Source organism: Cylas formicarius, unplaced genomic scaffold (genome assembly GCF_029955315.1).
Source record: "Cylas formicarius isolate icCylForm1 unplaced genomic scaffold, icCylForm1.1 PGA_scaffold_12__32_contigs__length_19106922, whole genome shotgun sequence".
Lineage (NCBI taxonomy): Eukaryota > Metazoa > Arthropoda > Insecta > Coleoptera > Brentidae > Cylas > Cylas formicarius.
In genome coordinates, this window is record NW_026844225.1 from 18,244,600 (window position 1) to 18,268,601 (window position 24,002).

General features: G+C 34.9%; 4 protein-coding genes across 8 annotated transcripts; 2 read left to right on the forward strand and 2 right to left on the reverse strand.

Moving 5' to 3' along the window:
- The first annotated feature begins 11 nt into the window (after nt 1-11).
- LOC132695622 (pleckstrin homology domain-containing family J member 1-like) lies at nt 12-1,180 on the forward strand. Its single transcript, XM_060659977.1, has one exon. The coding sequence runs from the start codon at nt 195-197 to the stop codon at nt 831-833; it is 639 nt and encodes a 212-aa protein (XP_060515960.1). The 5' UTR covers nt 12-194; the 3' UTR covers nt 834-1,180.
- A 37-nt stretch (nt 1,181-1,217) lies between these two features.
- Nucleotides 1,218-2,971, reverse strand: LOC132695621 (ubiquitin-like modifier-activating enzyme 5). The gene is made up of 5 exons (XM_060659976.1): nt 2,592-2,971; nt 2,207-2,539; nt 1,956-2,142; nt 1,769-1,897; nt 1,218-1,710 (listed from the first exon to the last, which is right to left on the reverse strand). Exons 1-5 carry the CDS (start codon nt 2,726-2,728, stop codon nt 1,318-1,320), a joined length of 1,179 nt encoding a protein of 392 aa, XP_060515959.1. The 5' UTR covers nt 2,729-2,971; the 3' UTR covers nt 1,218-1,317.
- A 1,533-nt stretch (nt 2,972-4,504) lies between these two features.
- Nucleotides 4,505-7,215, reverse strand: LOC132708686 (ras-related protein Rab6). 2 transcript variants are annotated; one of them, XM_060681179.1, is made up of 6 exons: nt 7,026-7,215; nt 6,656-6,714; nt 6,034-6,193; nt 5,768-5,973; nt 5,644-5,710; nt 4,505-4,832 (listed from the first exon to the last, which is right to left on the reverse strand). In XM_060681179.1, exons 1-6 carry the CDS (start codon nt 7,093-7,095, stop codon nt 4,762-4,764), a joined length of 633 nt encoding a protein of 210 aa, XP_060537162.1. In that variant the 5' UTR covers nt 7,096-7,215; the 3' UTR covers nt 4,505-4,761. The 2 variants fall into 2 exon arrangements, with proteins under 2 accessions (XP_060537162.1, XP_060537163.1); XM_060681180.1 differs by having other exon boundaries at nt 4,505-5,542.
- A 289-nt stretch (nt 7,216-7,504) lies between these two features.
- LOC132708706 (beta-arrestin-1) lies at nt 7,505-23,958 on the forward strand. 4 transcript variants are annotated; one of them, XM_060681227.1, is made up of 11 exons: nt 7,505-7,969; nt 11,155-11,282; nt 12,515-12,545; nt 13,173-13,233; nt 18,614-19,004; nt 19,070-19,351; nt 19,625-19,768; nt 20,075-20,218; nt 20,745-20,831; nt 20,957-21,106; nt 21,171-23,958. In XM_060681227.1, exons 2-11 carry the CDS (start codon nt 11,248-11,250, stop codon nt 21,259-21,261), a joined length of 1,416 nt encoding a protein of 471 aa, XP_060537210.1. In that variant the 5' UTR covers nt 7,505-7,969; nt 11,155-11,247; the 3' UTR covers nt 21,262-23,958. The 4 variants fall into 4 exon arrangements, with proteins under 4 accessions (XP_060537210.1, XP_060537213.1, XP_060537211.1 ...); XM_060681230.1 differs by lacking the exon at nt 20,075-20,218; XM_060681228.1 differs by lacking the exon at nt 19,625-19,768.
- The last annotated feature ends 44 nt before the right edge of the window (nt 23,959-24,002 follow it).

Consider the following 24,002-nt stretch of genomic DNA (forward strand, 5'->3'; position numbering starts at 1 on the left):
AACCTAAAAAAAATTCTGTCTGTGTTCTGAGAGTCGTGACGTTTGTGTTGTGGTTGGAGGATGAATGCGTGTTTCCAAAAATAAATTGAACAAGCGTCTAATTTAAATAAAAGGAAAACGCTCAATATATATTAAGTGCTCTAAAGAAACAGTCGTTAATTCGGTCGCATAAGGGTAAGCAATGCTAAAACAAAATGAGGTACAATGATAGAGAACTCGTAAAAATTGGCGAAAGCAATGCTGATTTTGAGGGCGTTCTTCAGCACATGAAGCCACAAGGAAAAGATTGGTCGGACTGGTATCAGCAGCCTTGCTTTAAAGAACGTTATTTCAAATTAATAGCAAATTTATTATATTACTATCGTGTGAATGAACAAGAACCCTTGGGAATATTAGTGTTGGAAAATGCACAAGTAGCATATGAACGGCCCCACAAAGGGATCCCTTTTGCATTCTCTATTACATTTAAAGTCAATGATAAGTTTAGAGACAATGATGCAAAACATGTGTTTTCCTGTAGATGTGAAGCAGATGTTAATAAGTGGGTATCAGTTTTAAAAACTGCCTCATATGAATATTGGCGATCACAGTATATAATTTTGAAAACCAAGATTGGCATGAAGACCGGACAAGATCCCGTTTTGCAGTACATGAAGAGTAAAAGAGAAACTAATAAAACAGCCTCTCAAATAGATGTTAAGAAAAATAAAGTAAAGGAATCACAATCCATTTTTTATAAGCACATCTCAACTGGATATATGGAAACTAGTTTTTGTGAAAGAACTACCACCGTTTCATCCTCAAACAATGTTGAAAATTTAATAACATTATAAGAACATAATCAGTAATGCTTTAAGACTACCCTGACAGCGTCCTTATGAAATATAAATTGTGACTGTTCTTTGTATTACCAACAGTTCACAAGCATTTCTAGTCATTATTTATATGTTAGTTGTGATTGTGGTATATCATACCATTTATAATTAAGAGCTTTCAGTGTAACAGTAGGTAGTATAATACTTAAGTGGCTAATGGTTTCTCCTATAAAACATGACTGAAAAATATTATTTAATGCAAGATTAAAGATAAACAGTATGTTTCATGCTAGTCTTATGTCTTGTACCAAGCTCTTGAAAATAAATATTTAACCATTTGTTATAATGATGTCCAAATTGAAAATTAATAAAGATTGCGTATTTTTATAAAAAAATTTATTATTAACTTAATACTACATAAGCTTTATCATAAAGGGCAAAAGTTTTACCATCAACATGTATGCCTTCAACTGATGTAGTCTAGTTAAGACAATTTATATTTTTAAATGGATTTCATTTGCTCCATAAGATCTTCCAGACTTATATTATTTTTGGATGCCGCTTCTTCCCCTTCTTCTATACTATCCTCGAGGAGTTGGCCAGGTACTGTATAAGCAAGTGACAGACCTTCAGCAACTTTCACAGCTTCTTTAATATCTGTGCTTTCATCTATTAAGCTTATACCCCATTCATTACTCTCATGTATTGGTCCTTCATCTTCTGTTGCTTCTATAGCCACTTCAGGTTTTTTTGGTCTCATTGCTACCTCTTTTTGATGTAAACGGCAGTTTCGGTCTTCACAATTTGGATTGGGCCTAAGGTTCATGATTGGGAAAAAATCTGTCAAAGCACTGTACCCTAAGTAATTTGTTACTTGACCAAATTGAAGCAAGTACTGAAAATAAAAGTTTAAATATTTTATATATTATACCAGATTTTTTTGAAAAAAGTACCTTTAAGGAATTTTGAACCAAAAACCCAGCTATGATGCCCATTGTGGTAGGCAGACTAGCAGCACAAACACCATCACGTTTTAGAGTTTTTTCATCAATATTCGAAGCTACAATTAATGGTGGTGCACACTAGAAAATTTAAGGTTTGTTGATCATTTTGGTAAAAATATTTTGTTATATAACTTACAGCAAAACATGCTGTTTCCCCAGGACTGATAAATTGAATATGACCAGAAACAGCATTTTCTGATACACCAGATTCAAACCATGTCAAATTAAACTCATTGCATGCAGTATTAATAGCAAATCGTGCCTCAAAGTTATCTACACAACTCAGCACTAAATCAACAGGCCCATTTTGTAGGTTGCTAGTACTAAAATTAATTTTACATTATTAAAACAGCATTTACAAGATATTACTGAGTTACAAAGTCTTACGTCAGGATTTTTGTAAAATTGTCAAAATTTTCTACTGTAGTTATATTGTAGTTAAATGTCAGAATGTCTACATCAGGATTTATATTCCTTAAAGTCTCTGCCGCAGCTTCAACCTTACTCAAGCCTGATTGATGAGGTTGGAAAAACAGTCTGTTCATGTTTGCTAATTCCACTTTGTCATAATCAAATAGAATTAGTCTTCCAATTCCACATCTCGTTAACATTTCTGCGGTAACACTACCGACACCTCCTACACCAATGACTGCTATTGTGAAATCTCTAATTTTTTCGTAGTTATTCACTATACCCATTCGTTTTAATGCCATTAATCGGCTACAAAAATAACAGTAACCTTAATTATCGTTATACATAATATGAAATATACCTATATGGATTAGTGTCCACCACTTCCGATGACATTTTCTCGATTTTTTCTCTTTTTCCGACATTTTTTTCCAATGCGGCCGAAAGTTCAGTCTCTAATTGCTTAATTTTTCCTTCCAACTCAACAGTAGAACTCATTTTCAAGCATATGTTGACAGAATTGCAATGTGGCAAAATAATTCAGGTGAGCGTCCTTTGGCCGTTTTCTTTGATTAAATATTTATTTGTTTTGGTAAACTTATAAATTTGCTTCTTCAATTGAGAAAATGGTCCGATTATAAAGATATTTTGAACATTTGCAATTGCCACACTTAACACAGAAGCAACAACGGTTAGTCAATTTACAGCATCAGCTGTGTTAGCTGTCAGTGATCTGCATCTGACATACACTTTCCAGAAACCATAGAAAGCCAGAGACAAAGTTCTAAACTCAGAATGCTTATGCATATATATATATATATATATATATATATATATATATATATATATATATATATATATATATATATATATATATATATATATATATATATATATATATATATATATATATATATATATATATACCGGGTCGCTCAATAATGTGACAAAATACCAGGTGGTTCGGTTATCATGATGACACCTTATCTCAAAAAAAAAGACTAGTTATTTGGATTCACTTATACTTGTATTTTGGGGTCTGTGGTGGAGCATTGCACGCGGCGGTTAACCTCCGTTCGCTCCCGACAGAATCCCTTGCATTCGTCCTCAAAAGTTTGATATCGGTTTCCACTGTGTGGACTTAGTGTTTTTAGTGTTCAGTGCATGTTTTAAAGTGATAATCATCGTCGGCCCCGTCGTTTTTCCCTGTTCACGCCGGTATGGAGGCCGGATGGGCCAGGATGGTCCGCGGTGGAAGCGGGGGGAAGCCGATTTTTTTTGGTATCGGTCAGAATCGTTTTTTGCTAGCTGAGCAAATTATTGGTTATTTTTCTTCTTTGTACATGGTGGTCATAGACCAGAAACGAAAATCCTCGACGGAAGTCGGCAATGGGCGAATGATCCTAGCAGTCTAGCCCAACTTTTTTTGTGAAACGCATAATTGAATTGAATTGAACTTGTATTTTGGTGGAGAACTAATAACTTTAAATATGTGAAAAGTGGCGTTTGCAGCTCTATATATCTATTGTTACTTGAACTTAGAAAATTGGAAAAAAGGGTGACTTTGTATTACATTGCTTATCTGAAGAAGTGGTATAAGATATAAATAGGTATAAATATAAGATAGATATTTAGCCCTGCACATGAAATTCAGTATATGTGAAAAACGATGAGACAGGTATAGGATATTATATATAAAATATTTCTAGAAAGAATGTTCAAAAATGGAATAATATTCAAGGCGTTCTCTTTAAAATATAAACTATCCACTAATCACCCTGTACATTAAAATGCAGGTGCGAAGTCCCCGTATTATGCAGGATATTGTAGCATTATTTTTCTAGTAATGTAGTAACTGTTGTAATAAAATATAATCAACACATCTGGGAAATGCTCTGGATAAGGCTGTTTTCCACTCATCTTAATTTCTGTCGTAATTATCTAAACGGAAAAACGCGCCGCATCCTCTATTTTCATTTGCATATATGATTTTTCGTAATCGGTCTATTCATGAATTTGCGATAGTTTATCAGTGATATAAATTTCCCTTCATAGTATTAAATGCGAGAAACAGGTGACAACACTGTTTAGGCTAAATTGGCGAAAATAAATCGCCGAGATGGTATATGGTAACCAGCCGCAATCTTGATTAATCCATATTTTAAAAGTCGAGTACCTGCTACTTGAATTAGTGCTTTTGGTCATGAATAACCCAATTTATAGTAATTTTCTTTCCTGTGAGGGAATGAATATTAATAGCTATTACAACCAAGAACCAAATTTGTTTATTTCTATAAATTTAACAAGCAAGTGGTGTACAAATGATAGAGACGTATAAAAATTAAATCATGATCACGCGAAGTATTTTAGAAGGTGTCGCTTGCCTCATAAAAAGTGCACATTGCGCTCAGAAAATGTCACACCTATAGCGATTTAATTTATACATAACTTAGGCATAGTCTACTTTTGTTTTGTGAACTAAAACATGTTTTAGCGCGTTTAATCTAAAATTCGATGGGTCCATAATGGTTTTAACACATGCAACCACCTTCTGAGTCTTGCTGGTCGCTTTGCAGTTGCGGCTGAGTTTGCAAATCGACAGCTGAAAAAGTTCTAAGGAAAATAATCTGTTCCTTACAAGATAAATATGAATTAGTGTTGTCGAGTTTTTATTCAATTATTGGAACCATTTTTTTGGCTTGTGGATTATGTTTAAAAAAGCTGGTAATTGTTTATTTTATAAGAGCACTTTGTAGCAGATAAAAGGTTAAAAAAAAACCTGATAGAAACTAAATTACTTCCATACAATATACTTTTGAATAGCACAATATATAATATATAAAAATTGGTGTAAATGGTTTACAACAAAATAATTAATTAAATTCTAAAAACAGTTTATAGGTAAATGCAAAGTAAACAACATAATATAATTAACAATGAAAAAATGTAAGAGTTGAGCAATAATGTCCATGTAGCTTCATAGCACATTTGGTACAGAAATGACAAAATTTGCCTGTCAATCTCTAAATTATTGCACAAAATCAGTGTTATTGCTTTTATCAGCAGTTAAATAAAAATTAAAGGGTAAGCAGGTTTGTAAATTCTTACTGGGAGTTAAATACCTATAATAAATTACTTAAAACATAAAAGGCAAACATTTTACAAAAATATTAAGGTGGGAAAGGTTTCTACAAACATATACAAATCAAAGCAATGTAGGTCAGAGAAGTATAACCTAAAGAGATCAACATGCACAGCCTCCATCTGGATCTTTGACTTCGTTTGGAGTGTCCTTTAGGACCACCTCTTGCACTAAATGTCACATTAAGGAAAATAAAATAAACAAAATGAATACAATGCAAAAAATATTCGAGATGCAAAAACAGGTGCATGCACTGTATTAAAAAGGATACTGTCTTCTGGGGGCTTGTTCTCTGTAGAATCCATCCCAGGCAAGGCCGCGGCAACGCGTCTGAACAACTGAAAATATTTTTTCATAAAACTGTGATTTTAAAAAGAAAAAATTACGGCTGATACCTGTTTTACATTGTAGCCAGCTTTAGCACTGGTTTCTATGAACATCACATTTAATTCCTTTGCTTTACGTTCACCCTCCTCTGTGTTGACTTGTCGTTTATCTGATAAGTCAGTTTTATTGCCAACAAGCATTATTATAACATCACTACCTCTCTCAGTTCTTACATCATCAATCCATTTTGAAGTTTGATGAAAAGAATTGGCATCTAAACACAGCAATATACGAATTAATAGGTTCTATAAGTAATGTTAATGATAACCCTTACTTGTAATATCATAAACTACAACAGCGACAGTAGAATCCCGAATATATGACGGAATTAGTGACCTAAATCGTTCTTGTCCAGCAGTATCCCACAACTGTAATCTAACTGTCCTATCTTCCAGATACATCGTTTTGGACAAAAAGTCAATTCCTATAGTTGCCTTTAAAAATAAAAACCCTGGGTCTGTTATCCAAGATTTTTCATTTTTGAAAAACTATGTATGAAAATTATTAGCGAATGGTAAAATGTTGCTAACAGCAGTCATGAATTAACTTTTCCACATTTTTGAAATTTCTAGGAAAAAATGTTCGTTAATATTTAACAACTTAGTTGATTTTAAAATAATTTTATAATTTGGGATTTATATAATTAGAAGCGGATATAGTGTGGGTAAAAGAATTAAAATATTTCGCGTTAAGTGTAGAGAATGCAGTGTAGACATAAATTTGTTTACGCTACATTATTTAAAGTTTTATAATTCACTTAAATAAACACCTCGAGGTTTAGTTTGTAACCGCTGTGTGCGGATGCAACATTGTTAGAGACAAAGCATTTTTATATGATGAAATTTATGTGGGAACATTTTGTTAATACCTATTTAAAAAAAAAAGGGAGTATTTACCTGATACGTGTTGTCAAAGCTGTCATACATAAATCTTGTAATTAGGGATGTTTTCCCGACTAGAAAAAGAAAATTGTCTTTAAGGACAAATGTAATAATCGCTTGGTAATAAATTTGAAACTTATTTTATAAATTTTCGATTTAAAACAATACTAAAAAAGGTCTATAAACATTTATTTCTTAAAACAAGTTCTTCACAGTTACAAACGAATAATCTAAACGGACGGGACGAACGCAACGTAGAAAGTTTAATTTGGTGTCATGCTAAGATATTAGAATTGAAATAAATACATAAAGAATTACTTATTGATCATTTTGACTACGCCTGGCTATGAAAGTATACAACTCACCAGAAAATGTCAAAACTTACCGCTTTGTTCGCCTAAGAAAACTAATTTAAATTTTCTTAAAGGGTTTCCGAAGTCTCCAGATGTCGACATTGTTGCCTAAATTTTTACCTGACTCGTTTCCACTCAGCAATTGACGATTTTTCACAATAAATCAACACATGAATACTGCCTTGACTACTACATGCAAAAGTTGATTCGTGTCACAGTCATCCGTAAATTGACAGAACTGAATGAAAAAAAAAGTTATCAGGAAACTGTGTACAAGTGTCTCCTTTGACTTTTGATTCTCCCCGTGACATACAGATGCCGCTGCGTCATAGATATTGATTCATGGAGATTTTTTTTATATAAATGGCTGTAAATAAAAAGAGGTATTAAATTACTCAATATTTTAATTCTTAAATATTTTGTTTTGTTATACCACAGAAAAATATCTAAGGAGTATACTTAGCTACTAGATACGCAGCGCGGGCAAAACAAAATTTCCCTAGTCGCCATTTTGTTGGTAAAATAATCCCGATCCAGAAGAGTCCCGTGTTTAGAAGTGGTTATATTATTTGTTAAATGTAAATTTTTGTTTTCGCATACCATCAAAAAGTGACATATGCTGGAATGTGTTTGTTATTAGTAGAATGAGTTTGTCTAATTTTAAACTCAAGATTTAGTTTCGTTGTTCAAATATAATTATACCGCCCTAAACTTATTTCCTGTGCAATAGCGGTGAACTTTCCGTGGTGTAAAACTAGACTAGCGTTGAGAGTTGAATCGAACAGTTACATATTCTCCCTTGAAAAACGTTTTGAGCTTGCTGTAGCTTTTTTATAAAAATTAATGGTTCAACTTGGAGGAAGGGGAAGTGTAGCAACTCTAACCTGAACATATTGGGACTGGAAGACAGTTTTTTTTTCAAAATAATTATATCAAATTTATGCAGTTTCGCCGTCTAGTGGAGAATACCTAATATGTAAGTTTATAAAATTAATATTTATTGTTGATTTATCATTACGTATTTATAATTTTTATTCACAAAATCCTTTAAAAAAATTTGTTTAGTACAATTCGCCGTATACTCATAAATTGCAAAACCAAGATTAGTACTATCGATATACCTACATGATAAGTATAAGTTCCACCGGGTGCAAAAAATGAAAAGTGCAAAATATGATTTTTTGCTTATAAATAAGTTTTTGTCGAGATCTCTGCTCAAGGTTTGTGCTATTTTCATTTGTGATTTTTGAATTGAATCGAACTCAATTTTTTTTTTATCGTTTTACAATTCCCATTGATCGGCCTATCACCATCGTGAAACATAACCCCAAAATTTTATTTGTTCCGGGTCCTTAAGGCGTTTGATTTGTTTCCGCCTACGCAACATTAGTTCTATTAGACAATTTGAGGGTATCGTTATACGAATAATTGCATCTCTGTTTATAGGATAGGCAGGTAGGTTTTGTTTGTTATTGGTCTTGTCTACCCTTCGTTTTTTTCCTTTCTGTTTTGTTTTCTCATAGGATGTTGGATGCAAATGGGTCCAACAAATAACCGATATTTGGTTAAACCTCTGTGTTTATTTATATCGTGAAGGTTTCATGTATTCATAATATGTTCGCCAGTTTTTTTCGATCGCTTTCGCCTTTGGGTTTCCATCTTTTGCGTTTATTCGAGTCGCTTTCTCGGAACATGCGAACGTTATCTACAGCATTATCATCTATCAATTACCATATTCGTTTAGGTCTTCGATTTTTATTTACCCTTTCCTGCTAGCCATACTAGAACAATTGCTATGGTGATCGTATCATTTCTGAGTCTGTTTTTTGGTTTTTTATTAAGTTCGCAGCCTCAGCTCCATCGACATTGAAATTTTGACTGTCTTGTTTGAGGAAACTAAACGTTGGTATAGAGGTGGTTGATATTGCATCCCTTCCTATCCTCCTCCATAAATTATTTTATATCAAACTCCTGGAAGTCAACAAAGATGAACGTTAATCCTCTTGTGTTTCTTTTTGCCAGATTTTGGAGAGTAAATACTCTGGCGCCCTTGTTTCTTCTTTTTGGATACAATACATAGAATACATAGGTGTAAGTTGAATGGAGAAGGGTGTTAAACAAGGTGTTGAAACCTTAATAAACGTAACGAGGAAACAAAGTTGGTGTATTATGGTGTATTAAGTTATGTATTATTAACAAACAATTAACTAACCAAAACTAACAAGAAGGGAGTAGAAAAAGTGATAGAATGTCCATTGAAGAAAAATATGATGGGCGCTTTGCGATGTGCAGGATAAATCCGAAAACAGTGCAAGAAAATTGAGAAACACTGAGACCTGAATCTCTGAAGAACAAACCTATGGATGAAATCACTGATTTAAATCGAGGGCTGAATCTGATATCGGATTGATATACTTGGTTACAACCCAGAATAAATGCAAAATCCACATCTGCAATCCCAGACAAAAGCGTTTATCCCAAACAAAGTGAATCCAAGTCTTTGAGATGTGGACCTAGAATGTAAAAGACGCAAAGACCAATATCCGGGGGATTTGTAATGTAATGCAATCTGTAAAATGCAATTGGACAGATTTTTTTGTTTAGCTTTTTTTATGTCTTCCATTTTCTCTGCTCCGGTCGGTTGTGTTTAATCATCTGCTAAAGTTGGGCTTCCCAAAGTTAATTACGTTGTTATTCCGAGTATAGGTTTCTAACTTCTCGACGAGACGTGACCAATTTACATTTGGAACTGTCCCAATAAAGCAAGAACCTAATCACATTCGAGCAGCACTAGGATTTCCAGATATTGCTCTTAGCTCTGTTGATCTAGTGTTGGGGTAGGTAATAGAAAAGTCAGCTGATGGTTCAACAACAGATTTATAATATCGGTCTAAATGTGATGCAGTAACCGTCAACATTCTTATTTTATTCCCGTGCGAGTTGAGCATTTGACAAGACAGGAAATGGAATCGATCAATAGGGTCTCGTGGTGAAGGTCGAGATGTGTCTTCAGAAAAAAATCAAGCGCTCTCTCGAAATACTGCGTCAAATGTAACCATACTCGCAGAGGACCTCTGATACGACTCTAACAGCAGACTTGCGCCATGCCAAGCCATTTTCCGAATTTCCGCGATTCGCTTTTGCATAGCTGTTTATTGCATAAGCCAATGCCGATGCCATAGCAACTTGTTGCATCTTATTAGATGTGGAAACGCTGTCGCTAGCGCATCGCATCGCGAAACATGCTTTCCTTCCGTCTTTAAAACGGAAGGTTTCGGTTTCCTTGGGTCGCGTCATATCACTCATGAAGTCAGTGTTCAGAAAATTGCGATTTTTCCCACAAAAAGCACGCTTCAGAAGGAATTTGTTGGTAAATATTTTCCATTATTTTCTCGTTGGTTTTTCATTGTGATGCATTTGCGACGCTGCCGTTGAACTTTTAAAAGATTCCCAAAGTTTATATTCATATTCAAAGTAACCGCAAGTTGACCCATATTTTTAAGTCGTTTTTGGTCTGAAAAATTGTTTCGTATTTATTTTCGTTAATGTAGCAATTTAGAAAAATACGCATTTACTAGTTCTGTGGAGTGTGTAGGTGTGTGTGTTTATAAACGGGTAGAAATTATTTACGTTTAAATAGATATTCTCTAAACAATAACGTAAATGAAGCGATACTAAGGACCATAAAGGATGGTTTACAGATCCTATTTCAACTAATAGTAGTTTCCCTTTACTCGTATATTGTTCTTTATTTTTTCAGAAATGTTGGTTTATCAATAGTGCCTATTTTTAGTGTTTTGACGTAGTCACTGACCTCAAGTTAAATATCGCATTTAAAAAGAATGTATTTCATATATCATTTGCTTTACAATTTGTTTAATTTGCAGTGCGATTTAAAGAACTACTGCTGTCGGAGCAGGGTCGTTTTTAGTATAAGTAGACGCAACAGTTATAGGAAATTTTTCATAGCTTCTGAATTTTATGTTACTATAAATCAGTTGTTAATGGGGATTTTTCGCGTTATTTGAGGTAGTAGTATTCTTAATTTAATTTATACCGTTTTAATCTTCTTCACTATTGCGCTTACTCTCACCATCGTTTCTCCTGCCCACAGAAAAAATATTAACATGCGCGTTTATCCGTAAATGTTTTTTTTTACAGTCCCTCAGACTGGAGGGACATCAAGTGCCTTCAGCTGTCTCGCCGTCAGAACCTGGATCCGCTACGCTGGCTCCTTCTAGTTCTAGCTTAGATATGGATGATGTCAGTAGTAAACGCCAGGCTACAAGGTAAGGAGGTCTTGTAATTCAGAATATATACCGGAAAATGATGAATGGAAAAAAAATAATGATTTATTGTAAGTTGAACGCTGTAACTGCGCACTGTTTTGGAATTGTTTAAATTAAAAATACATAAAACACAATGCTCGTAGTGAAACCCGTTGACCTCACATATTTCGAGAAATACATCCGAAATCAATTTGCATTCTGTGATATTTCGCATACGAGCTTTAACATCTTACGTATTTTATTGTTTATCCAATTCTTGCGGTCGGATTTTATTCGCCACGGAATGTAATATCCAACTGGGCTATATAGACTACGCAACTCTTAACAAATATTTGCCGCGTCTCGATTTCCAGGTACTGACTTCTCTCTTAGTTGGAGTTATCAAAGAACTCCTAAATTTTGGTTGAAGCCTTCGCAGAATTTCATTATGGATAAAGCTTTATTGTTAAATTATATAGCGAGAATATTGAGTGCTTGGCTGAAATTAGACTATAACCTAACGGGGTATTACTATAACAGAAAATTTAGAGCTCTATAAATATCGATTTCAGTTTTAGGGTGGTATAAATTATCTACAGTGATTTATATACCGCTTTAAAACCATTTTTATGTTTTCCTTTATAGCAAATTTACTCCTTCGGTTGCCTTTCGGATGGCTGGTTTTAATAAAGTTGGAAGTAAAATTTCCGATGATGAAAATTTACGTTCTCTGTTGTCATAAAATCGATTTATTTGTTTACAATTCTCAATTGGAATCATATTAAACTTAACTTCAATGGACAATAACGTAGAGAGGTAGCAAACGGAAGCGAATCTATTTTTAAGGTTGTTTATTTCGATTTATTAGTTCCGGTCACTTTATCAGAGCGAGTAAATTACCGGTTCCACGTGCTTTTTAATTCGGCTCCGATTTAGCATCGCATTGCGTGAAAAACATTCCCAATAATTGTTCTTTAGAGATACAAAAAATTCGATACGAGGGAAGTATCAATGTGTTTCGCCATTGTGAAAATTCATATGCTGCCAATCTCGCAAAAATCTGTGTACGTGCACAGGATTTGCCCGTTTTGCTTGTTTTTACCGGAATGGATCGCGAACGTTTTTTTCTAACCCAGTGAGGCAGAGTATTTTCTATTTAAACAATTCTTGTTTTGTATTTATCGAGTCACCCCAATTAATTAAAAGTCCGCTTCGGGAAAATGTCGAATTAATGATTAAACTTGTGCTTTCAGGGTTTTCAAGAAAAGCTCGCCCAATGGCAAGGTAAGTTGATATTTTTATCTTAGAACGTCGTTAAGGGATCTTTTTTTTTTCCTTATAATCTTTCTTTGATGTTATTTTCAGTTTGACGTGACTTAAGGCGAGTGTTTTTGACGCATTTAGAATATTTAAAATCTGCATAAAAAATACTACTTCACTTTGGGGCTGCCAATCTATCGTAAATTGCGCGGTAGAGTTTTTTTTTAGGAAATTCCACTGGTTCGCCAATGCGGCGGCGCGTGTGGTTTTAATACAAAAGGCACACTCGTCTATTAAATAATTTAAACATTTTGCGAAGCCAGACGATACATTATTCAGCTAATCCAGTTGGACAAAACAAACTGCGTTGGTACTGTGCCAAATCGCTTTTCGAAGTTCAAATCAATACCATTCGGTTGAACTGGCATAGTTTCACCCCGATTTGTTTGTAAACATTTATTTTTTATTCTTCTGTAACACATCATATCATTTTCAAGGAGAATCCTGATAAGTAAATGCCAATCTCAATCCACCTCTCTTCAGCCCTTTTTCGGATGCCACTGGATAGCTATTCCCTAGTCATTTAAGAAGCGTTTTTGATGTATTCTTTAAATTTGTAGGGTCGTTTTCAAGTTTTTTGTTTTATTTCAGATAACGGTTTACTTGGGGAAGAGAGACTTCGTGGATCATATATCCCACGTGGATCCAATAGGTAAGTGGATCTAAGACATCTGATAACAAAATTACAGATCGACTAATTAAATTATCCTATTTTTGGTCTATTTAAGTCGGGTTCTAAATTTTCCAGATTAGTGGGAAAGGATTTCATTGTTAGACGTCGAAGTCAATATCCCATTTTCATTTGCGTTTGTGTTTGAGTTGGAAAACGACACCCCGGCCTTAATCAGAAATTCTCTTTACGATTAAATCGGAAGTGCTTTTTTTTCAGCGGTAGTCGACGAGATTTAATTAAATTAAAAAGAAGGAAATGCACGGTCTTCGCTTTCGATAACCGATTCCAATTCGCCCGGGTTCCGACAAGGCCTTGCTTTAGGCACGTGTATGTTCATTATATCTTGACGCGTTTTTATAATTCAAAAGCGAACTGGGTCCTTTTTCCCGCGATAGAATAGAAAATACAAGAGAAAGTGGGCGTGGCTCTGTCGGGAGTGCGCCATTTCTGTTCTTGAACGTCTTTCTGTTGAAAATCAGTACGGGAACCAAGGGAATGACTTTCTTTTTGACACGTCTGGATAATTATAATTTGTTATTATGGGCGCATATTTTGCTCAATGTCGATGACGTCGAAGTATTATTTAACTTCAAAAGAAACACTGTCCAAACGGCTCTCTTTTTGCTTTTGTTGTGGAGCCAGGGAGAAAACCGTCTTCGGATGAATGAATTTAATAAATTTTTAAATATTAAGTTACAAAATTGAAATTTCCACACAAAAATGTTGAAAATCACAATTCAGACAGAATTTCTAGTGCGCTGATTGGCCTGGAATAATCGACAACGGTGGTGCGTGTTTTCCGTTTTTTCATCCATTCCCTTTTGTTTAATACTACGGTGGATTGGATAAAACGCGACACATAAAGAATTGGCCTCGGGCCCTTATTTTTTACCGCGATATTTTTGTCGATTTTACAATTCAATGAGGCTTCCGGCGGGAAAAAATATTACTATAGTGCGGAAGTAAAATTGGGAATGGTTGCATTGTTTTCATATGAGGTTCATGTTTTTAAAAAAAATAATTTAGAGCCTTTGTGGATTCGACATTAAACGAAAAGCTTACCGGTTTCAAATTCAAAAAATGGTTTTGGATGTGAAAATGTTATTCGTTAAACATGAACATGAAAGACAGTTTTCGTATAATGAATAAATATTTTATTAAATTATATATTGGCCATTCTCGTCCAACACCTTTTGCCATATTTCTGGCAGTAACATAATTCCCCTCTCATAAAAGTTTTGGTCCTTGCTGGCAAAAAACTGGTTCACGTGGTTTCTGACATCTTCATTTGAGGTAAAGGTTTTGCCATCCAAAAAATTTTGCAGGGACCGGAACAAATAGTAGTCGGAAGGCGCCAGATCTGGAGAATATGGTGGATGTTGCAGTACGTCCCATTCAAGCTGTAAAAGTTTTTGGCGAGTGACCAAACTTGTGTGAGGTCTCGCATTATCCTGGTGGAACACTACACCCTTCCTGTTGATTAATTCGGGCCTCTTCTCTTTAAGTGAATCATTCAATTTGTCCAGTTGATGACAATAGACTTCTGAATTAATCGTTGTATTGTCCGGCAAAAGCTCAAAAAAAAACGATTCCTTTGACATCCCACCAAACGGAGAGCATCACCTTTTTTTGGTGAATGTTGGCTTTTGACACGCTTTGAGCCGGTTCATCTTTTCTGCTCCATGACCTCTTGCGTTTAACATTATTGTATACAACCCATTTTCCGTCCCCAGTAATAATCCGCTTCAAAAATGGATCATTTTCTTGACGTTTGAGGAGCGAATCACGCACGTCAACGCGACGACACAAATTTCGCTCCGTAAGGACATGGGGCACCCACACATCGAGCTTCGAGGTTAAGCCCATGCCTTTCAAATGGCTATAAACAGTCGAATTCGACAAATTTAATCTCTCACCGATCTCTCATGTGGTTATTCGCCGATTTGCATCAACTAATGCCTTTATCGCATCTTTGTCAGCTTCGACCGGCCTTCCAGATCGTGGTGCATCTTCGACATCAAAATTGCCGGATCGAAATTTTGCAAACCAGTTCTGGCACTGGCGTACTGTTAACACGCATTCTCCATACACATCCGTCAATTTTTTTCTCGCTTGGACAGCATTTTTACCTTTTCTGAAGTAAAAAAGTAAAATATGACGAAAATGCTGCTTATTGCTCTCCATATTTAAAAGGGCACCAACCAAAAACTACTGCGTAGAATTAATAGAACTTTTTCACACACAAGCCTTGCAATATCAGCTCTCAAGACATATAATGGTTATGCGGCTTAAGTGTGAAGTTGGTTTCGAAAAACCGTAATTAAGTCCTCTGACGGAAAAAACGAAATGACTTTCCTAAAAAAAAAAAGATTTTAGACACATTAAAAGAGCTGTGAAATTCAACATAAGTTGTTCAAATGCGCAACAACTCTCTCGTCTTGCAAAGGAAGGATAATACATTTATATTGAAATTTGTAGGCATCCCAACAACAAAATTGTTAAGATATGAACACCTATGTGCAAATCAACTGAATTTAATGGATAGGTAATTCAGAAAACGTTTTCCCTGCAATAAAAATAGAGCAATCTCTTCTCAAAATCTCAAAATCGAAATTTAAGGTTTTCAAATTAAGGTAACGTGTACTCGCAAATCTGTTACCATGTTCTAATAATCGTCTATTTATTGGTTGCAAGGCAGATTTTGATGATTTAACCAGTGACTTTAATAGGCCTGAAAAATTCTCAAATGGAAACGCTGAAAAATGGCCCAAGGGAACATCTCCTTTAAGGTGAATCAGAAGAAGAAGAAGATGTTGTATATTAGAAACTCTGGCCCATATAAGTGATGACAATGTTTTACAAAATTCTTTAATAAATTGTGAGCCAATTCTGTACCAAATTTGGCTATATGAATAGAAGAGATAAGTATTATAACCGCACATTTCAGAAGTAGAAAATTCCCAATATGTCTTTATTTTGCTTTTTAATGTGATTTAGTGATCTTAGAAGACTGATTTATAGACCTATAATTCAGTAGATATTATCACCTGAAGCTTTTATTTGTTTGTTTACTGCTGCTTGCATAAAAGATGATACATGATTGATAATGGACTGAACAGATGAAGTTGATGGAGTTAACCTTGCTGAACTATATGGCGAGTCCTGTTCTACATTCCGGCCTAAAATAAATAAAATAGTTTACTTGATTCTTAAGAAATGTTTTATATTTTCATACCGGCCTAAAAACGAGAGATATTTTTATTATTATATCTCGAAGGAATACTAGGAGGCCTGCACTATCACTTCCACTATCAACAAAACGAATTATTTTTCCTCATCCACCTTCGTCGCTTTTAAAGTTAGAAGTGGCTTTTGCCCGCTTGAGTTTTTTTGTGCCCTTTATTAATCATCTACAGATAATTCGATTCTGTAATCTTCAAAACTAAATAGTGTATCAGTGTCTTAGCTGACTCAAAAAATCTATGCACATTACATAAGGGCCAGAAATCTTCCTTTGGAGATGCTCCCTGTGACAGTTTTTTCAAATTTGCCTTGTGTTTTGGTGCGGTTAAATTTAATTTCTAAAGATTTGAAACCAAAAAGAAAAACGAAATAAATAATTCGTCATATAAATACAAAATACTACCGGTTTTTCATCGCAGCCACCAGAGATTAATTTCGCGAATCACTCACGAAAAGCGTCTCATTTCGTTCACCTACATGAATAAGTGGGTGGGTTGCTTAAGTTTGTCGATACTTTGTGCTTATCATAAAATAGTCAAGGACTTAGATAATTTTTCAAAGAAGTTCTTCTGGATTCACCCGGTTTTTGCTTAGTCGAACTTGCTAACGTTTCACCAGTCTTCCTGTTGTCTTCTTCAGAGCTTGACGCAGTAGTTTCAGTCAAGCTCGGAAGAAGCCAACAAGATGATTGGCGAAACGTTAGCAAGTTCGAGTCAGCAAAAACCGACGCAGGAGGAATCCAGAAGTTTTGTAAAAAGTAAGGACCTAGATAATTTAGGTGGGTAACTTAGGTAGATGTCCAGATTATTTGTCTTTTTTGGACTTGGATTGATTTGGAAATAAATATAAGCGTCAAGCTAGTAGAAAACAAGAATGTTCCGCAGATGGTGGGCGTCGATTACCACCAATAATGGATAAAATTATGAATATCATCAGCTGCTCTTGTTGTTATTGGTGATAAAAAAATATTTTCGATATTACATATATCTATGGACATTAAATAATTCTTCAGCGTCTTCAATATGACCCAAGGTATCCTCCCATAAGAACAAATTTTAATTATCCATTCCAAAACTTTAATTTGATAAACAAAAACGGTCGGAACAATATATAATATATAATATTTTGGACAGTATTTCAGAATGCCGTTAAAAATGTAAAGTTCTGGAACTTTTTGGATATGTTGAATTGTTTTACCAATAAGATTAAGATTTTCAGACAATTTGTCTTTTTCGGTCTTCGGTAAATATGAAGATTCAGCTGGTAGAAAACAAGGTAGTCCCACAGACGGTTGGCCTCCATTATCACCAATAAATTTATAAATAGAATAGCACCCGACGTTGCGGGTGATTTTTGATATAACATATTTCTGTGGACGCTAAATAATTATTCAGCGTTCGTCCAAGATACCCTCGCATAAGAACAAATTATAATTATCCATTCTGAAACTTTGAGAAGAAAGTGCCATTCACTTGGTTCTTTCCTTCACAAGAATTTAAGAGAACCTACGCCAACATTTTGGACAGTATATTTGTTTTACCAATAGGAATAAAATTTCCAGATAATTTGGCTTTTTTTGGACTCTGATTGATTGTGGATTTGGGTGATTTGAAAATAAATATAAAATAGAAAACAAGAGCGTTCCACACGGAACAGGTGGTGGGCTTCCATTACCATTAATAAAGGATACAATTATAAATATTATATCACCAGCTGCTGTTAACATTAAGTTGTTCAGATTATTTGTCTTTTTTGGACACGGAACAGATGTTGGGCGTCCATTACCATCAATAATGGATAAAATTACTTTTAAATTTAACACGAAGTTAGTAGTGGTGGAATAGTTGTGGGTCTCCATTACCACCATCAATGGATTTTTTCTCCCTTTAATAATAAATTATACTTTTTTTTTGTAAGATGTCAGAATAAATTGTTTTTGGTTCCTTTACGATAAAACTTAAGAGAACTTCGGGAATAAAAATTTTGCTCAATAGAATGACATTCGTGAATAGGAACCGCGACTTATAACAGCAATAGAACGTTCTATTCTATCGCGGTCGAAAATGATGAGGAAGTCGGAACTGCTGAGAAAGTAGTGATTATTTTGTTGTTCCAGACGGTGTCGTTCTTATCGACCCCGATTATGTGAAAGATCGAAAGGTGTTCGGTCATGTTCTGGCCGCTTTTAGATATGGCCGTGAAGATTTGGACGTGTTGGGTCTCACATTTCGTAAAGACTTGTACCTAGCGTCGGAACAAATATTTCCGGTTCAAGAGAATTCCGCGCAAAACGCTAGACCTTTGACACGATTGCAAGAACGGCTGATAAAGAAACTCGGCTCGAACGCCTATCCGTTTTATTTCGAATTACCACCACATTGCCCCGCCTCCGTAACTTTGCAACCCGCTCCGGGTGATACCGGAAAACCGTGCGGAGTTGATTACGAGCTAAAGGCGTTCGTCGGCGAGTCCCAGGATGATAAACCTCACAAAAGAAATTCTGTCAGGTACAGATGTTTAGGTTGCCTGTAAGCAACGTGCGTTGTAATTTGCGGCCGTTTCCCATTTCCAGATTAGCAATTAGAAAAATAATGTACGCACCGAGTAAACAAGGCGAACAGCCGTCGGTGGAAGTAAGTAAAGAATTCATGATGAGTCCGAACAAATTGTATTTGGAGGCGTCTTTAGACAAGGAGTTGTATCACCACGGCGAAAATATTGCGGTTAACGTTCACATAGCGAACAATTCGAATCGCACCGTTAAAAAGATCAAAGTGTCAGTTAGGCAATTCGCCGATATTTGTTTATTTTCGACCGCGCAATACAAATGCACAGTGGCCGAAACTGAAAGCGAGTGAGTAAACATTTTTTTTTCCGTTCTGGTTGGTAGTAGGAAAATGCGAATAACTAGATATTCCAAACATACCATTGAAATCCACATATAATTGGCTCCTTATTCGCGGATTTGTAGATATTCCGTTCAAAATGAAATTCTCGCCATTTTTGGATCTTCAGATCTTAACGTTTAATTTTGAGAGTAGGCACGTCGGACTAAAAAGAATAGTAAAATTTATTTATTTTTTGTTTGTTTGCTGAAATTCCTTTTGTACGGACGAAAAAATTATAGGACCGGTTGTCCGATACCCCAGGGATACACCTTGAATAAAATATTCACCTTAAGGCCGTTACTGGCCAATAATAAGGACAAAAGGGGTCTGGCTTTAGATGGCCAACTAAAGCACGAGGATACCAATTTGGCCTCCTCCACTATGTGAGTTTGCTGAGTTTTTCCAAGAGATTTTTATTTCTGTGTGTGCGTGTGGGTGTCTTACTTATGGCTTAATGCAGTTTGAAAAACTACATACTGGAATTTTTGAACCAAATTTCATCACGACCTGCATGATCAGATACAGTATGTTTTTGTCAAACCGTCGGGAGCACCCTAAATCACAAATTTTTTATTCGACCGGACGGCAAATTTGTAGAGAAATTCCCTAATATTGTTTATTTTCTTAGTTGTTAGCTAGTTTTGTTTCGTATTTTAAAGCGTGTTGTGTGTTTTTCCTCCTTTGCGTAGAGAGGGGTGTCCCATAGGTCCCGGTTTCACGCTCAGCAAAGTGTTCACCTTGACACCCCTACTGGCGAATAATAAGGATAAGTGGGGCCTAGCTCTGGATGGTCAGTTAAAGCATGAAGATACAAATCTTGCTTCGAGCACTTTGTAAGTCCACGTTTTTCATTCATTTCGCTGTGGATTATAATTTAAGATTTGCTCAAAAAAATCATTGCGTCCTTACCAAAACTGTAGAAAAGAAACTTCCACGTAATACTATTTACACATCTTTTGGATTCCTCCTGCTTCTATTGCGGATGCTGACGTTTCGCCAATCATCAGAAGAAGGATTAGCCCATAAGACGTGTAAATTGTACCATGTATATTTTTTTCTAATTCTCGACCACCCACAAGTGGGTAGATCGTCTTCGCGAAATATTTATTTCAGCAACTGAGGAAAAAAAAAAACATCGCTTTGAAAGATTTAGCTTCTCATAAAAAATCCCGAAAAATAAACCAAAACAACGGCGCCCCGTGCGCAAAAATTTCTAGGAAGTTGTTAGAAATTGGCTGACCTTATCCTTATTTCGATTTATGATTTGGTTTAGTTTTTGGTACTAGTCGTCACAGGCATGCTTTATGGTTTATATATTTGATTTTTGTGCATCCGCACACATGTGGCGTATTCTTCCAGAGTAGCCGACGCTTCGCAACGAGAAAATTTGGGTATCATTGTCCAATATAAAGTTAAAGTTAAGCTATGCCTCGGAGCCCTTGGAGGGTGAGTTCCAAAACACCGACGCATAACCGGAAATAAAGGCGCCGTAAAGAATCCGCGGTTGCTTTTTGGCACCGTTATTTCTGGACACCAATCACAACGTGGTAACGTTATATTTTCCGCTTCAGAGATTTGGTAGCCGAACTTCCATTTATATTGATGCATCCGAAGCCTGAGGAAGAGCCAGTCGCTCCTTTGAGCGTAACACCATCCCGCAGAGTTAGCAAAGATGGCGAATGTGATGTCCCCGTCGATACGAATTTGATTCAATTAGATGCGTGAGTACTTTTTTCTTTAATGCTTTTATTCGACCGTGTTTGACTTACGGGTGGGTTATTTAAGGGACGAGAATAATTTGCAAGATCACGACGACGACATAATTTTTGAGGATTTTGCCAGGCTTCGGTTAAAGGGTGGAGAAACTGATGCATGAAAATTGATCCGTGCCAAGGTCGCCGATCCGTGCGTACCGACATTTTTGTTGTCTCAAAATGGGCAATGAATTTTTAAAATTTTGTCGGCACAGTGTGTACCCTAGTCATCAACTGTTAACGGTTGCAACCAAAAGAATCATATTGTGTGTTGGAAACAACTGTTTTGTTGTTCTTCATGTGTATAAATGTCCCACATTTAATGTATTACAAAAAAAAATGCTTTCTCGTTTTACGAATTTTTGAATTTGGGACCTTTGTGTGGTGGTAAAATGTATTAGGGTGTATAACAGAGGGAAATCGTATATTTTGGACTTGGTAGAGAGATGTTTTCAAGTAAAAGTTACCTTTCAAGATTTTTTATACATATTTAAAGATTTTTCTAGGAGCTCGACTTAACTTCAAAGCACCTGCTTCAGTTTTTGTAAACTAAAAAGACTGATAAACATGTTTAACAGTACACTGTGGTTTCTAGATATCGATTTTTTGGTTATGATCTTTCAATTATCAAATAAAAATAATTTTTATTTTCGCGTTTTATTGTATCGGATTTGTTTTACGTGTTTAAACATGCAAACCTGGTTTCGTACGGTTCGGATTGTTTTTTAAGCACACCGGTATGATTTGTTTGCCAAAATTTGGGTTTCTGAAACGACAGTGCAATGTGAAATGGCTATTGAAGAATGGTTCAGGGTACAAGTTAGGCCACCTAAATGCAACTTTAAAACAGTTCATTTTGTTACAACGCTTCTTATTGAATAACTGATAGGGGTGGTATAACCTGTGCCAATTGTCCTAATCTAAGGCAACGAATTTCTTAAATGACTTAATTGGTATACAAATGTTTATTTATTTTTATTAATTTTGAGAAACATTATAAAAAGCTTGATGTTTATAATTTATTTTCTACTATAGTACAGATACTTACATTTTAATCGTCCAAAAACTTATGTAGGTCAAAAGTACAAATAGGTTCTTATGATTTTAAAATTATATTGTCGTGTTGATAAGTATGATATATAAATATGTTGGAAAGAAATGCGAATATCGTGGTACAGAAGATTTTATTCTTGTCTTGAACAAGTTTAGCCAAAGTTATTTAAAAACGCTTATTGTCATTGAATAAGGTGCTTTGATTTTAATTTAAAGGCTTAATATTGACACTTTTAACTATTGTGGTTTTAAAAATATCTTGTAAGGGTTAAATTGAAAAATATTGTGTAATTTGTCCACTTTTCTCAGATTCACGCGGTAATTCTGCTGCATTTACGCCTATTTACTAAAGCAGAAGCAGAAATTGTCCGAATCTGAGCGTTTACAGCTTACAGCAAGCGCTTGTCTAGGTGGATTTTGAAAAAATTGTACTGACTTTATTGAAACATTTTATATTACTTTTTTAAGAAGCACTTTTATACTCGGCTGAGAAACAGCTTAACATGTATTTGTCACGTAATTGAAAATGTATTAATATTACTGCAGTACTTTATAAATGTTACTAAATAGAGTGAGAATAAAAGATTGATCTTTATCCTTATCTACCAAAGCTCTTAGCACACATCGTTTGAAGTGGTAGGTACCGTGTGTGTACGGTTTTGTCAGCAACGTAAGTTTTTTACAGTAAGCATAAATTGCAAATTTTCAATAGAGTGGCACCTATTCTATAAATGCAGGAATGTCGGTTCCATTTTTTGTGATGCCAGAGAGTTTACCCTATCGCCAGTTCGTGTAGCTCTCTACATTGACTGACACATTTGCTATGCTGCTGGAAGAAAATGGTTATATATTAAAACTACCAAATACTAATTTAAAAAGCGTACCTAGTGTTTGGGTAATAAAATTGCTGTTACCTGTAGTGAGTAACTAGCATATAATTTTAGTGTCAGTGTATTTTAAAAAAAAAATCAGAATTATCGTGGCTAAAGCTTGTCTGGTTAATTTTTATAAATTATCGCATTTGCCCCTTGGGGCATCGAGATTTATTTTGAAACCAGGGGAAAATATTTATCACTATGCAATTTTACGCTTAATTCGCCTCATTTATTTAATTATTACTCGCGATATCGTGCAACCCATAAGTTGAAAAAGAAAAGTTTTATTGATTTTGCGCGGTGTCAAATCAGCAAGTTTTTAATTGGGATATACGCAATGGTTTCAAAAAATTTAGCCATTGGTTATAGAAAATAGAAATTCATTAATGAATATCGCCCCTTTTTTATTACTAATGTGATATATTTTTAACTAATTACTTAAGCCGAATTAAATCACCGAACATTTCTCTATAAATATATTTTTAGCACATGGTGCCTTGTGATAAATAAATTTTCTTCAAATTTTCGTTTTGTATCTGCAATATGATTTCGCGCTTGGTTTTACGTTACTAAAGTTTGCAAGTTCATTGCCGAAATTCTCATAAAGTAACGTTAACTTTCGAGAGGCGAACGGAAAAAATATTTTCTGAACACTGCAGATCTCATAGCGTTGCTTTGAAAGTGGGAAAGTAATCATTATTTGCATGTATCCTTAAAATTCGCTGATTACTAGTCTCTGTTCGTAAAGGATATATCTTTATCGCAAAAATTGTCAATTGATGATGTCTATATTACTAAGTTAGCCATTTTTATTTTTAGAAGTTATAGTATATTGTTCGTATATATAGAAATATCTTATTTATTATTTTTAATAATAAAATGTGTAATTATCCTGTGACATTTATTTTATTTTTACTTCCTTGTTCTAATCCATC

What these genes read in the sequence shown, in the direction of transcription:
- LOC132695622 (XM_060659977.1), top strand. Translation starts at nt 195, where the DNA reads ATGAGGTACAATGATAGAGAACTCGTAAAAATTGGCGAAAGCAATGCT.
- LOC132695621 (XM_060659976.1), bottom strand. Translation starts at nt 2,728, where the DNA reads ATGAGTTCTACTGTTGAGTTGGAAGGAAAAATTAAGCAATTAGAGACT. An exon ending in GTGGACACTAATCCATATAG is followed by an intron (nt 2,540 to 2,591) that starts GTATATTTCATA and finishes TTATTTTTGTAG; the next exon opens with CCGATTAATGGCATTAAAAC. An exon ending in TGGTTCAAAATTCCTTAAAG is followed by an intron (nt 1,711 to 1,768) that starts GTACTTTTTTCA and finishes TTTTATTTTCAG; the next exon opens with TACTTGCTTCAATTTGGTCA.
- LOC132708706 (XM_060681227.1), top strand. Translation starts at nt 11,248, where the DNA reads ATGGATGATGTCAGTAGTAAACGCCAGGCTACAAG. An exon ending in ATCCCACGTGGATCCAATAG is followed by an intron (nt 13,234 to 18,613) that starts GTAAGTGGATCT and finishes TTGTTGTTCCAG; the next exon opens with ACGGTGTCGTTCTTATCGAC. An exon ending in GTGGCCGAAACTGAAAGCGA is followed by an intron (nt 19,352 to 19,624) that starts GTGAGTAAACAT and finishes AAAAAATTATAG; the next exon opens with GACCGGTTGTCCGATACCCC.
- LOC132708686 (XM_060681179.1), bottom strand. Translation starts at nt 7,095, where the DNA reads ATGTCGACATCTGGAGACTTCGGAAACCCTTTAAGAAAATTTAAATTA. An exon ending in GCTTTGACAACACGTATCAG is followed by an intron (nt 6,194 to 6,655) that starts GTAAATACTCCC and finishes TTATTTTTAAAG; the next exon opens with GCAACTATAGGAATTGACTT. An exon ending in CTGGCTACAATGTAAAACAG is followed by an intron (nt 5,711 to 5,767) that starts GTATCAGCCGTA and finishes AAATATTTTCAG; the next exon opens with TTGTTCAGACGCGTTGCCGC.